The following is a 14538-nucleotide window of genomic DNA, read 5'->3' as shown; positions in this document are numbered from 1 at the left end:
TCGTCTGACTACGTCTTATAATGGCAAAAAAGTGGGAACGAGTGTCCTCGCGGTGAAGGACGAGACGCGACGAGTCGTACTAATGAGGCTAACGGCGCTCACTTTGGGACAGCGTCTGAGGTTTACGGTGCACAAAAAAAGAGGCTTTAATGAGGCGTGGACTTTCCTTAAACTTACCAACAAACTTTAAAGCGAACACGAAGGGATCAGGCCTCTCAAATAGCGTTAAATAATAACGCACTGTTTCATTTTACTCCCTCCACCATTCATGCCAGTAGAAACGCTGCCGTCCTGACTCACTGAACCTCCCACTAGACTTTGACTGGGTGTGGCAGGCTAAGTGTGTGTGTGTGTCACCCACCCAGTGTCCTATTTTGTTTGTGTGACTGCACGAGCTTACGTGTGTGTGTGTGTGTGTTTGTGTTGTAGGCCTGGGGATGGGTGGGTCGATGGCAGGCGGGGGGGATTGTTTGTTCTGTCGGACCACACAGCATTATTTTGTGTGCGTGTGTCCCTTTAAGAAAGTCTGTAATCAAGTTTTCTCTCCCCCCCCCCCGGCTCAGAACGAGGAGGGTTAAAAGAGGATAAGTCACGGCTTCACATCGCGTCATCTCACATGTGCAATGAAATCTGGTCCGCACTTGTCGGAAGCCTCAATTTCCCTCGTGGGACACGAGGACGTTTTGATTTGTGTCACTGAGGCGTCTTCAGTCGGGGGGTCGTAGTCGCATAAGGCGAGCATGACTAGTTTTAGACCTCGTCTAACAGTCAGGATGCGGATATTAAATGTTCATCTGCAAGTTTCTGCAGTTGTGTTCTCGATTTAAATATCTAAAACTCTTTTTCACAGAATAGTAAATGTCCTCCTTTGAAGTTAAATAATAATTGCATTCTCACCTTTTGTCAGACAGCTTCTTCTTTTCTTTATATATATCATTTATTTGTATTTTGCTCCCTAATTTAAATTAATCTTGATTGTGGCAGTGTTTGTGTCGGCCACGTTCTGTCTTTTTATTATTTTTTATGAACTAATATCGTCTATTTGATCTTAAACGGACGCACGGCGGCACGAGGTCTTGATACGGCGAAGAATAGAAGAGAAAATAACGACCTCATCGGCTTTCCGTGATCCATACGATTGATTGTGGAGTGTTTTTTTTTCTTCTCTTTCTTCTTTCGTGGAAAAAGACGCTTGCCGTCGGGAAACACTGGCGCCTGTCTGTTCATTCGGAAACGCGCAATGACTGATGGTGTAATTTCATCAGTCGCTCGTGGAGTGACAGACTTTATAGAGCTCCTGCAGAAAATAACATACTCCTTATGTTCCTCCTCGTTACGCCGTTTTGGCATCTCCGTTTCCAGTTCACTATGCTGATTGCAATACTTTGGCATGAAGCTGCAATTTCAGTTACAAATGACAGAAATCGTACAAGTGCAGCACTTTTTTTTCATTTAGTTTAAACGCAGTTGACGACTCCCGTCCAAGTTTTGTCGAAGGTTGGAGGCGGGACGAAGTTGGACGAAGGCGTCATCCTCTTATTCATTCTTTTAGTCATTATTTTCAGCGTTTGTGTGCGTTCATACGTTTGCTGCGTTAACCTGCACGTCAGTTTTCATGCAGGGTGTTTGGTTCCTCACATGCAGGTAAAAGAAACCGAGCATCAAATGATGATACCGGCGTGCATGAGCGGTTTCTATACCGACCTCTCTGTTTTTTTGGCTCTGCCGGCTCTGCAGGTCGGTAAAGGGGCTTCTCAGACATTTGCAACATGTAAAAAATGCATGGGAGGAGCGTCTGTGCACCGCATGGGTGTGTGCTGCATCCTGTCTGCGTCCTCGTAGCTGCCGCGTGTGCTCATGCGTGTGTTTGTTCACGTCTAAAAATTCATGATGGACTTGAGGTTTTGAGCTCTGGGCCCTGTCACTGAAGGGGTACTTTTTAATTCAGTTTCCTTATGGATCAGTGGAGACCGTGTGTGTGAGTGTGTGTGTGTGTGTGTGTGTGTGTGTGTAAGTGTAAGAGAGGCTGCGTGTGTTTTTTTAATGTCTGCTGTGAGTCATTGATCAAATATTTTGCTAGCAGAGATTCAAAGCACCGGGGCACATGGGGCCTCCAACTCCGGCTTTAGCCCCGCCCCCCTGTGAGCAAAGCTGCCTCCTGATTGGTCGGCCTCTGTGGCGGACTTGGCATTTTACCTCCCTGGCCCCTCCCTTCAGACTTTTTGAATGTGCCATGACTCAAAGCTTCTTTTTTTTTTTTTAAATCTATTTTTGAATCGTGGCTCCGAGGTCCCATAAACAATAGGCAACAATGTTGCCAGTGAGCAGACGCACAAAAGTTGATCCATTGATGTCAAGCTGTTGAGTGGGGGGAGCGGAGGGGGGGGGGTGTAAGTGTAGTATATCAGAGCTACAAGTTTATTTTTGCTTGGACTCCAAAGTGGGTCACAAACCTCTGAAGCATCCAGATTTTAAAAAAAAAAGGGATGTGACTCGCGACAGTTTAGTTTTTATAAGTGAAATCGTTGGCGGCGTCCTCTCGATGTCTCTCCTCCCGCTGTTTGTAGCCGTCGTACCGCTTTAGCTTCACAGCCGCTCTATATTTAACATGAGACGGCGAGGTGTCATGGCGGTGCGTCCTGCAGACGGAGGATGAGTTTCTCATTTGCATCCCGAGCAGCAGAGCTGCTCATGGGCTCCTCATCGGCTCCAGAGTGAAAGGGCCACACAGTTGATCCTTGTTGTGGCACAAACGGAGACTTCATGTCGTTGTTACTGCTCATTAGTCTTTTGTTGTTGTTTGTTTTACATTTTGTAATTACTTGTCAGGCAAGAAAGGGGCGGGTGGGAGGATTATGCTAAAGTATACCTCCTTTCATTGTCTGCAACTATGTAGAGTTTAGTATCTTGCTGCGGTTTTATTAATTTACCAGCTGTCATGCGTTTCTTTGTTTTGACAAAAGGTTTAACAGCCGGGTCACTGCTGGGAATGAAGTTCACTCAGGATTTACACGCAGCGCAACGATCTGAATGCTGTTGAACGTTGTTTAAATGCGCCGCCTACCACTTCGGCCCAATTACAGACATTTTGTTTCTTGTTTACATATCGCGTTTTAAGACATTTGAATCCCAAAATCTGTTCATGAGATGAGCTATTCCGCCCGTGAAAACAGCTGTTTAATGTCTTCTGGTTCTCTGGAGGAAGATTTTGTTGTGTCTAGCGGGGGTAAATAATCCCTCGATGTCAACAAAGCTATCCGGTCTTGCGTTTTTTGGAAAGGAGATGTGGAGTTTGACTGACGTTGGTGTTTGAGACACGTTTCATTTGCAACACGAGGTGTTCAGGATCCAACAAAAAGTCAGGATACCTCGCTCTCCGCTGCTGCGTCGAGTTCGACAGTTTACCTGCAATACTAAATATCTAAACACAAGAATGCGCACACGCCGATGTACGCCTCACAATCGGGAGGAGAGGAGCATGTTCAGCAGAGTTCATTCAAACGTGTTTCATTAATTCAAGTAGTAGTCCTTTTTTTTTTTTTTCTTTCTTTCCCGCAGGCCATGTTCCACATCTGCCGAGTCCATTTTAATTACCCGCTCCCTCGTTGTTTCCGTTCCCTTCACATCCAGGGGAATACGCGTCGTCAGCCGGACGACAAGTCCCATTGTGACCGTAACACACATGAAAAATGACCAGCACTTGTTGCGATGTTGTGTTTTCTGTGCCGCTTTTTGTTCTTGCTCCGGCGTGCAATGTGCTGTGAACGGGAGCAAATTCTTCACAATGAACTTGTGTGAGATGCAACTAAACGCACGTCCTTAAACCGGGCCGACGGGCGGTGGACTACAGATCTGCATCGCCTCGAGTCATGTGGGACAAACTGCTGACTCGCTACTGATTATGTGATGCTTTGAGTGAGAAGACCGTGACTTTAATAGATTTTTATTTTTGATGGGGCTGCTAATTTAGTCACAGAGGAAAAAGTGTTGTGTACGGTCATGAAATGCACGTTTCTGTACAGATATTTACTATAATGCACCTTTTTAGGACCAGATTAGGGCCATATTTGACTTTATAGATCAGATTGCTGTTCATATACGTACCGTAATGCACCTTTTCAAGACCAGATTAAGCCCATAATTGATTTATGGATCAGATTAGGGCCATATTTGACTTTATGTGTCAGATTACTGTACAGATACTTACTGTAATACACCTTTTAGGACCAGGTTAAGACCATATTTGACTTATGGATCAGATTACTATACAGATATGTACCGTAAAGCACCTTTCAGGACCAGATGAGGGCCATATTTCACTTTATCTATACAGTAATCTAATCCATAAAGTCAAATATGGTGTTAATCTGGCCTAAAAGGTGCATTATAGTAAGTATCTATACAGTAATCTGATCCATACTTACTATAAAGCACCTTTCAGGACCAGATTAAGACCATACTTGACCTGATGGATCAGATTACTGTATAGATAGGTACCGTAAAGCACCGTTCAGGACTAGATTAAGACCATACTTGACTTGATGGATCAGGAACTTGTTATTTTCTCCTTTCCGACAGATGATTTTCGAGCTGCTCCCTCCGCCGCCGCCCCGACCTTTTCGTTAGCACGCAAAGCTCACAGTGCATCGCAGAGGTGCAGTCAGTTCGTTAAGCTAATAACGGTCCGCTGTGCTCTGCTCGCCCTCAGGCCTGCTCTCTCTCTCCCTCCGCCCCTCCCAGGTCTCTCAGCCCCGTAAGGCGACCCATTCATCAATAATTGATAATTGGCCGGGACAGGTGAGATGGAGAGGCAATTTGTAGAGAGTACGGTGCGGGTGCACTGCCAGGAGATTGGCTCGGAGGAGGAGCAGAAGGAGGAGGAAGAAGAGGAGGAGGAGGAGGAGGAGGAGGAGGAGGTAAAAGGGCCGAGGCTGGGGAGTCGAGTTGCTAGTCAAGGACGCTCAGCCAGGAGCCGGATGCAAGGGCCATCCAGCTGATGTACCCCTGCATAATAACCTGGATAGGATACTCTCTGTGTGTGTGTGTGTGTGTGTGTGTGTGTGTGTGTGTGTGTGTGTGTGTGTGTGTGTGTGTGTGTGTGTGTGTGTGTGTGTGTGTGTGTGTTCATTGATTTGGGCATACAGAGGCAAGTTCTCATTTTGTTTTTGAAAAGAAACTCGACAACAAAAAAACATTTTTTTTAATTTTTTTTTTACAAGGATAATAAAGGCAGAAATCTCATAAAGACGACGACCCCTTCTTTCTCCAGGACAAACACTGTCGACCGAAGTGACAATTTCTCAATTTTCTCCAAAAGAACAGTTCCTCCTCATTTTGTCTTTTGTTGTCGCTGCTGCGCCCAAAACAATAAAGGCATCGCAGCAGCTGGTACACCGCCTCCTCGCTCCATTTCACTATTAAGTGAAAATAATCTTTTTCCTGTCTGAGTTTGTCGCGTTTCAGGCAAGAATGCTTCCTCTTAAAATACACGGGCGTTCGGAGGTTCGTGTTTTTCTTTTTTTGCAAGGTGGAGGCACCCTGCATGTACACCGTGTTATCTTTTTTTATATAAAATAATGAAGTAATTTAACAACGCAGCATGTCCGACTGACGAGAGGGATTTTTTTTTGGTGTGGTTGGGAGAAGCAGAGACAAATCTTTTAACCCTAAATGTTGGATATCTGTGACTTGTTCGTGTGCCTGGTCGCCATCTTTTTTTTGTTGCTTTGGCGCTTTTGTGTAGCTCTTTTTCTTCTTCGTCTTCTTCTCCACAGTCCCTGCATAACTTAGGAGTCGCTGTCATGCAGTTTTCTTCTGATTAACTCAAACTTTAAACTGATCTGTTGTCAAAAGTGACGAGAAAATACGCACCGCTCAGTTTTCTCATCTCGTGTACGGCTCGTACCGTCTTCCTCTTCACAGTAGAAGCAGTTTGGCCAATTATTGATGCAGTTCTTCGCATATTGATTCAGTTTTTTTTCAGTATTTTAATGCTTGTAGAGTTCCTTTGCAATGGCAACGCTCACCATCATCACCAGTTAAGAGCTCATTATGAGCCGCAGAGCCGGAAAAAACTGGGACATCAAACCTTCAAAGTGTCAATGAAATATATTTGTATTCAGTCGTGTCAGCAATAAATCAATATCCTGATATGAGACATGACGAATCGTCATAAATTTTGGCAGATTGTGCGGGATGTGTGTTGTCATTATATGCACATTGCAATGATTATTTATCAAAAATCTCCTCATTAAATATTTTGTGACTGCAGTTTTAAATCGATATTGAAGGTATTTGGTCAAATAATATTGTGATATTTAGTTGTTTTATTACATGTGTACATGCACACAATGTCAGAATAAGATGCCACTCTAAAACACACACACACACACAATCACACACACACACAGTTTGTTTGCCTTCCTTCCCTTTTAAACTTGTGTTTTTATTTTCCCCTTGCATTAATAATCTCAGTCCATATTTAGTTGCGTTCACATGGCAGAAGATGGATCGAGGCCCTGTGTGTGTGTGTCTGTGTGTGTGTGTGTGTGTGTGTGTGTGTGTGTGTGTGTGTGTGCGCGAGCTTTGCCTGGGCACTGATAGTGGGTCTGCTGGGTGCTGAGTGCCGGGCGGAGTGAGTGAGGGAGTGAAGGAGTACTTATTGATTTTGGCCACACATCTCTTCTCCTGAAAATCCCTTGATTGCTTTTGTTCTGCTCCCCGTCTCCCTCTTTCTGTCTCGCTTCCTTTAATGAAACTCCAAATGAATTGGAGCACGTACAGACTGCTCTTCTTTCTCTCCGTCTCTCTCTCTCTCTCTCTCTCTCTCTCTCTCTCTCTCTCTCTCTCTCTCTCTCTCTCTCTCTCTCTCTCTCTCTCTCTCTCTCTCTCTCTCTCTCTCTCTCGCCGGCTTCCCCTCTTTCCGTCTCTCTCTCTCGTTCCCGCTGCTGATTTCTCTATTCCCCCTCTCCTCCTCGCCGTCTTAATGTCTCTCTGTCTTCATCTCTTTTGTCACACTCTCCTCCCTCTGTGCTCTTCTGTTTGTCTTTGTTTATCCGTTTTCCTGTCCACCTCACCTTCTCTTTTCTCCTCCCCTCATCCCTTCATCCCTTCACCCCCTCATCCCCACACGAGGAAGCGAGATGCGGCCGACCATCTCTCTATTCTCATAGGACGGACGACTCGGGGACACGTGACCCTCTCAAACGGCCGGATGGCCCTTCAGGCTTATCCAGGACCGTTCTCTCTCTCCCTCTCTCTCCCTCTCCCCATCGATCCCGTTAATCCGAGCGATCAAGGTTACACCTGGAATAAAAGGAAACGCCTCGGAGGATCCACGTCGCACATGCCGAGGCCGACTCGCGAGAAATTAGCTCGAGAGAAGCGACGGCAAATGTCAGTTTACTCGTCGAGTGAAGTACTGCTACTGTGAAAACAGTGTAATGTCTCCTCTTCCTCTTCTTCCTCCTGGAGGAGCCTCGTCAGGTCTGAGATGGACGCAGATCTGGGAAGATTTACTCGCTTGAGAAACGTCTGTATGGAGGTGCCGAATCCCCCTTTTGACATAAACACGCATCCCTTTACTTCTGTCCTCTTTCGGCGGCCTTGTTCATCCTGAACCGGCCTGTAAATCCTTAATTCTTCGTCTCAAGTTTTGAGACGTCTTTCTGCCAATGACCCTATTCTACACAGGTCAAATTTATTTATATTTTGTATTCATACGCTCACAGCAAACACCACAATAAAACAGATTCAGCGAGGACGTTTGTGCTTCAGAAACCGCGTCCTTGTTTCTCTGGATAAGCCTCAAATCGGGTTGAAATGTGTTCTAATAAAACCTTATGACTGTGAGGTCTGTGGATTAGCCCGAATAACTGGGACTTTTTTCTTTCTCTCTCTTCATTCCAGCGCTTTCAGCAGCGCTAATGAAATTCCTCTCAGCTCTAATATTTTGGGGTCAGCGGCGGGAAATGTTTGAATCTCAAAAAAAAAACAGCGGCTGTAGAAACTGAAGCAATCTGCATGACTGTGATTGTTTGTTTTAGTTTTTTGGGGGAGAGGTGTAATTTGGGTGAACCAATTGTTTTTGTCCTTAAAGTCCACAACCATAAAATAGACTTTTGAGCAAAATTGCTTATGGCCTAAATCTAGAATTCATATAAAAACATGTTTAAGTGTTTTATTCATTTGTCTTTATTGAAACGCTAATTAAAAAGTCACCTTTTGGGGAAGAAAAACAAACTTTTACAGACTTTTATGGACTAAAAATCAGATGTTCAGAGCTTTAACATATCAGCGAACAACTTTTTTCCATGTTCAGATATAGTGAAGTGTGTGTGTGTGTGTGTGTGTGTGTGTGTGTGTGTGTGTGTGTGTGTGTGTGTGTTATCGGAGCTTCTCCTTGCCCTGTTGACATCGCTGAACCGGATACGCATGCTTTGGGCGTCATCACACGAGCCAAGAAGGATTAATACGCATCTTTTCTGAAGGGAGGCTTGACATTGTCTCGCCGTGTGTCTTTTTTTCGCTGCTCTGAATGCAAGAGGAGACTCTAAATTAGTTTTTTTTAAACATTAAATCAGCTCCTTTTTGCTTGAAATACATGAGTGATGGAGAAAAACACTCCGAGGGCGCTTTGTCCCGTCGTCGTGGGCTTCACATCTTCTTGTTGTACATCTCGGATCATTTGACGATACACATTTGCATCTCCCTCCTCCCCGTCGTCCTCCCTGCGGACGCCATTGTTCCACCCTCGTCCCAACGGGTATCTGTTTGACCTTTTTGACCCTTCCTCCACCCCCTAGGGGAGCTGGAGGAGGAGATGGAGAATCCAGAGATGTCCGACCTCCCCGAGAAACAGAAGCACCAGCTCAGACACAGAGAGCTCTTCCTGTCCCGCCAACTGGAGTCTTTACCCGCCACGCACATCAGGTACACGCTGCCGACGCGACACCCGTGGGTGTCACGCCACTCAGGTATCCGTTTGGCTTCTAGTTTTTACCGATCTCAGGCTGTGAACGAAGCTTTTCGAGTCCACACATCCCAGTTTTTGCGACGCAAAGCTTAAAAGAACATTTAAAGATCAAGAAAAGTTCACTTGTTTTTCAAACAAATGCCAGTTTTGATGGTAAAATGACATTTTCTACAGTTGACCTGTCATTCCTTGACAGTGCTGGGTTGTTTGATGATACCTGTGGTTAACATACTTAGTGCAAAATCTGGTTTAATGCGAATAAAAAGTGTAAATTTGACCGACAAATTGGATGCATGAGACCGATAACCGCCGCGTCTCTGATTAGTGTGTTTTTTATAATGAACCTTGAGATTTAATGAAACTGTTCGGCTACTTAACCTTCTACTTAATGACTCGTTAAGAGTTATTTCTCTTTTTAATGCATTTTTTTTTCTACCTTCTATTTCTATGCTCGTAATAGATTAAACAAATTTCTACTCGTGTGGCTGTAAAAAAACCTGCAAGATCCCCTGACTCTCACGCAGGAGGGTGACGCCGATGTGATTATTTATGGATTCTTCGCCGCCGTGCGTAAGGTTATACGGACGCTCGGCTTCCTGTCTTAACGTAAAATAATTCAGCGTGAGCGCCGGGCGCTAAATGTCAACGCTAGGCCGTCGCTACACATAAAACATCCGTCGTTACAACCTCATTACGTGACATTTCTTGAACAGTAGCAGGAAGAGCAGAACTGACATCTGCCGGCGTAAAAATAGTCTCGATGAGGACTGGAACCTGATTAAGTCGTCTAACTTTTAACACCTGCGCGGCGAGGATGCACAAGATGTTTTTTTTTCGCGTTTGCCTCCGGCTCCAGAGGTGCGACGACTCTGCTGGTAAATAATTTGGATTCGCACGCCGTCGCATCCGACATCAAAGTATCCTCTCAGACAGTTCCAACCACGTTAGCGCTCCTGCAACCTGTTATTTCTGTGTTCCACATGTTGTTCGCTCTGTCTTCCCCTCCTCCGTGTCTTAACCTGTTTTTTTCCTCCTTCCTTCCTTCGTTCCTTCCTTCCTTCCTCGCCTCCTTTCCTTTCGCATCCCATCCGGGCTCCAGGGGAAAGTGCTGTGTGACTCTGCTGAACGAGACGGAAGCCCTGAAGTCTTACCTGGACAGAGAGGTACGTGCAGATGACGGGACGCGGCCTTCTAAACTGTGGTTAGGCGCGTTCGATTTCAGGATTAGAGAGAGGGTGTGTGTGTTTTTGTGTGTGTGTGTGTGAGAGTGTTAGAGAGATTTATGAGTTAAGAGATTCTTGTTTCCAAATGAATTATTCAACGTGTTGACCCAGAATGTTCTTTTCACATACAGTAATGAGGAGACGAGAGACTAGCAGAGGGGAAGACACACACACACACATGCAGACACACACACACACACACACACACATGCAGACACACACACACACACAGACATGGATACACTCCTCTCTTTCGCCTATCTCCGCTTGCCCGTCTCGCTTCCTGTTCCTTTCCTGCCTTTAACCACCCTCCGTGTTCTATGTTTTCCTAGGATGCCTTTTTCTACTCGCTGGTATACGACCCTCAGCAAAAGACTCTGCTGGCGGATAAGGGCGAGATCCGCGTGGGCAACAAGTACCAGGCCGACATCACCGACCTTCTGAAAGAAGGTACGTCGTCCTTAAACTTAAATCTGGGACACCGGCGAACATCCTGCAGGGCTCTTTGTGGCAATCCTGTGTGCAAAGTTCTTTTTTATAAGAACTTTTTAGGCGCCTTTTCTCCCCCGAGCACCCATTCACTGAAGATCTTTATTGAATTAAGAAGTTATTTAATGAAGTTATTTTATTAACCTGGGTTTCAATGGCGGCATGATTATACATAACGAAAGCGATGGAAAGGATGGAGACCTCTAGAAGCACCCGTGTCCTCCTCACACAGGATAACGTGTAATTTAAACATCTCACTACAATGCGACCTTTTCAGAAATCTAGTAAGCGAACGAATGTATGTGTATGAAAGCACGTGAACACCTGCCGCCGCTGTCCACATCCCATTATCTCGCCCCCGCATGTACAGTACATGAAGCGGGTCGGAGCTTAAAAATGGGTCATTTCACTTAATTTCTGCAAGTTTTGCTCACCAGCGTCGTCATAAATGTTGTTTAACGTCCCAGATAATCTGACGTCTGGCCTCCCTTCATAAACACGTTCATTCTCTGCATTCGGGGAAGTCGGCTGAAGTAAAACCGGCTCATGTTTTGCCGTAGTTTCTATTGTTCACAATAAAAACTACTGCAAAACACGAGCCGTTTTTTACAATGGCAGTTGTCACAAGGCGGCCTTTATTTTAATGCCTACCACTAAAGTTTTTAATCCCTGCAAACATTTCCGAAAATAACTTTTTATTCTCGCGGTCTGAAGGATATTTTCCAGACGCGGTGCCAGTGTTGTGTGCAGATATTCAGCATTTTTAAATGTGACTGTTTTCCTGCCATATTTAGGCGGTTTCAGTGTTTTGCCAGAATTTTTATTCTTAACAGGTGGAGAGGGGAAGAAAAAAACCCTCTGAAATTGCAATCAGGCACCGTAGGGACACCCAGCTCTCTAATTAAAGCCATGTTAATGACATTCTGCTACATGTGTTGAAGCTCAGGCGGGTTTGTTGCCGCTGGCGGCTCGACAGACTCCACCTCTCCGACTGAGGGATCCATTCAAGCTTTGCATGAGAGGAACCGCAGTGGCCTTGAACAGCATAGGAGAAATAACTCTGTGTGTTTGTGTGTGTCTGTGTGTGTGTGTGTGTGTGTGTGTGTCTGTTCTCGGTCTGCGCAGACGAGAAAGATGGCCGAGACCTGGAGAAACTAGAGGAGAAGATCTTCGACCCCAACAGCCTGCTGACGGAGAAACAGATCGACCAGTTCTTAGTGGTCGCTCGGTGAGTCCACGCTAAAGGGTCCCGAGCGCGCAAACGACGAAGACAAAACTATTTGTACGGATAGAAAACGTCAACGCGTGAGCTGTAGAGGAGCTCGGAGGCAGAGAGCGACGAGCGCTAGCTGCAGTTTGTGTCTTACTTTTATGGTTTTTGAATAACGCTTCAGCCTTTTTCTTTTTTCTGTGCACGGTTCATTACGACTTTAAAACGAAGCCTCTGTTGCTGCGTCGCTCGTCTTCCTCGTTTCCAATCTGCTTTTTTACTTTCTTCGTTCATAAACTGCATCCGAGAAAAGTTGCCGTCTCTTTTACCGACTTTACGCTCTATTTTCTCCCTTTATTATATCGGCCTGGTTGTTTTCTGGCCTGCTAGTGTCGCGCAAAGTCTCCTCGTTTAGCCGACAGCTGATCGGCAAATACGCCTTTTGTGACAGAAGGTCACAGATCTCTTTGAATTTGATCGGATAGAGAACAGAACGGATCGATCAGGTGACTTTAAACCATCGTAGAGCAAACTCTGAAACAGGTAGCGAGCTGCTGGTTACTAGCAGTTTCATCTCAGCTCAAATTGGCCGGAGTTGTATAATTTGCTCCGACTGCAACCCTACAACACTGAATATTTTATCAGGAAAGGACTGGATTTCTTTTTTTTTTTTTTTTGGTGCATAAGTGGTTCAGCATAAGACCTTCAGAGGGAGCTATATCAATCACTAAATGCAAAACTCAAATCTTATTTCCCTCTAGAAATAAATTATATACATATACGTCTCTCTATGTGTGCATTTCATTTTCATTTTGTGCGTCTCGTGTGTGTGTCCTTCAGGTCAGTCGGTACATTCGCCAGAGCGCTGGACTGCAGCAGTTCTGTCCGGCAGCCGAGTCTGCACATGAGCGCCGCGGCGGCCTCCAGAGACATCACCTTGGTGAGATACCCGCACACACACGCACACACACACACACACACACACGTACGTCACCATCGGTGGGAAGAGCAGCAGCCGTGCTCGTAGCGCACACGCGTGTTAATGTGCGTTTTTGTGGTTCTGTCGGTGATTGTTGAGACTTGTCTGCGGTTTATCCCGAAAAAGCACCGGACCCCAGAAGCCTGGTGGCTCTGTTCTGCCCTAGATCTTATCCTCATATATAAAACATAGACACACACACACACACACACACACACACACACACACAGCCCTAAGCCTGCATATAAACTCCATAGACTGAACAACTCATCCTCGTTATTCTGCTCCCGAACAAGTCAGCAGATTAACATGTTTTTTTTTCTTCTTCTTCTCAGTTCCACGCCATGGACACCCTTCACGCCACCAGCTACGACATGACCCGAGCCATCGCGGCGCTGGTTCCCCAGGGTGGGCCCGTCCTCTGCAGGGACGAGATGGAGGAGTGGAGCGCCTCGGAGGCCAACCTGTTCGAGGAGGCGCTGGAGAAATACGGCAAAGACTTCACCGACATCCAGCAGGACTTTGTGAGTGGGATGGGGATTGAATAGTGTGACATTTTAGGGAAGGGGGGGGATCTGTCGCTGGTGGACGGTTAGCGTGCAGGTGGGTACGAAATAAATAAGCCTGCAAAGAGCCTCACGGTGAGAGGACGCGACAAACAAGGTGTCACACGGTCATTCGGGAGGTTTAGAGGATGCCGGGAGGTGTATTTCCTAAACTGCATCCTACAGCCGGGGGGTTAATTTAAGGAATTTCCTCCATGGGAAAAAAATGTAATGTCAGCGCTTTTCACTGTTAAGCTCACATGATCACGATTATGAGACTAGATGTTTTAAGGAAAATCTATTTCAATACTTTTTCACCTTTTTTATATATGATGCTCAGACTTTTGGGTTTAAACAAATTACATGTTATGAGAGGGTTTTTTCTTTGAATAAAAAACATTTTGGCTTCATTAAATAGTGTGGAAATATGTGAGGAAGTATTAGTGAGCACTGCTCTTCATCTAGGGGATGCATGTTGTCTAATTTAAAGTATTCAATCCACAACTTTAGTGGCAAAACCACAGAATTTAGAGTAGAACTCACGTCTCAGTCACTTTGACGTATTCAAGTCATTTAGTCGACGTTAGATGGAGCAACTTCCAAGTACGACAGCGGGTCCTGAAGTCGCGTCCGGCCTCGAGCCGAGAGTGAACACGTCGCAAGCCGAGCAACATTTACACAGAGAAAACGCTCTCTCTCTCTCTCTCTCTCGCTCTCGCTCGCTCGGCCGGAGCACAATGGACGCCGCCGTCTGTGGACTTTTCTGCTGATGCACAATGTGTGAGCCCGAGCTCTCACCGCGCGCGTCACTCCACCACCTGGTGGCGGCGTGCCGCCAGTGCGGTTCGCTCAGGTTTCCACCTCGAGGCCTTCCTCTCGAACAACAGGGCTATACGCCACCATTATGGGTGGGGCCTCCACCTAACGGCTCTCTTTTCTTCTTCCTCTCAAACTTCTCAGAGGCCGGTGCCGCTTCGGCGGCCGGTTCTGTTGTTTTGCGCTTGTTTTTTAAACGTGGAATCTCCTCGAGTCCGCTGCTTTTTAAAAAGCACGCCGACAGGCCGGTGTGCGCGTAGACAACGTCACGCTTTTCTTTGTTTGTCTGCTTTCACCGGTTG

The 14538-nt window shown here is 45.9% G+C and overlaps 1 protein-coding gene across 3 annotated transcripts in view; it reads left to right on the top strand.

Moving 5' to 3' along the window:
- Window positions 1-14538, top strand: part of mta1 (metastasis associated 1) — a 37565-nt gene that overhangs the window by 15197 nt on the left and 7830 nt on the right. For all 3 annotated transcript variants that reach the window (XM_068580151.1, XM_068580149.1, XM_068580150.1), the window contains exons 5-10: window positions 8805-8931; window positions 10074-10137; window positions 10530-10647; window positions 11812-11914; window positions 12737-12836; window positions 13211-13399. In XM_068580151.1, the coding sequence (XP_068436252.1) occupies window positions 8805-8931; window positions 10074-10137; window positions 10530-10647; window positions 11812-11914; window positions 12737-12836; window positions 13211-13399 (701 nt within the window). The remainder of the gene's footprint in view (window positions 1-8804; window positions 8932-10073; window positions 10138-10529; window positions 10648-11811; window positions 11915-12736; window positions 12837-13210; window positions 13400-14538) is intronic.

The sequence above is a fragment of the Clinocottus analis genome, unplaced genomic scaffold (genome assembly GCF_023055335.1).
Source record: "Clinocottus analis isolate CAN_PGR_092001 unplaced genomic scaffold, fCliAna1.0.p SCAF_17, whole genome shotgun sequence".
In the NCBI taxonomy this organism is placed as follows: domain Eukaryota; kingdom Metazoa; phylum Chordata; class Actinopteri; order Perciformes; family Cottidae; genus Clinocottus; species Clinocottus analis.
Note: the sequence above shows the minus strand (reverse complement) of the source record. Positions and strands in the feature narration are given on the sequence as shown.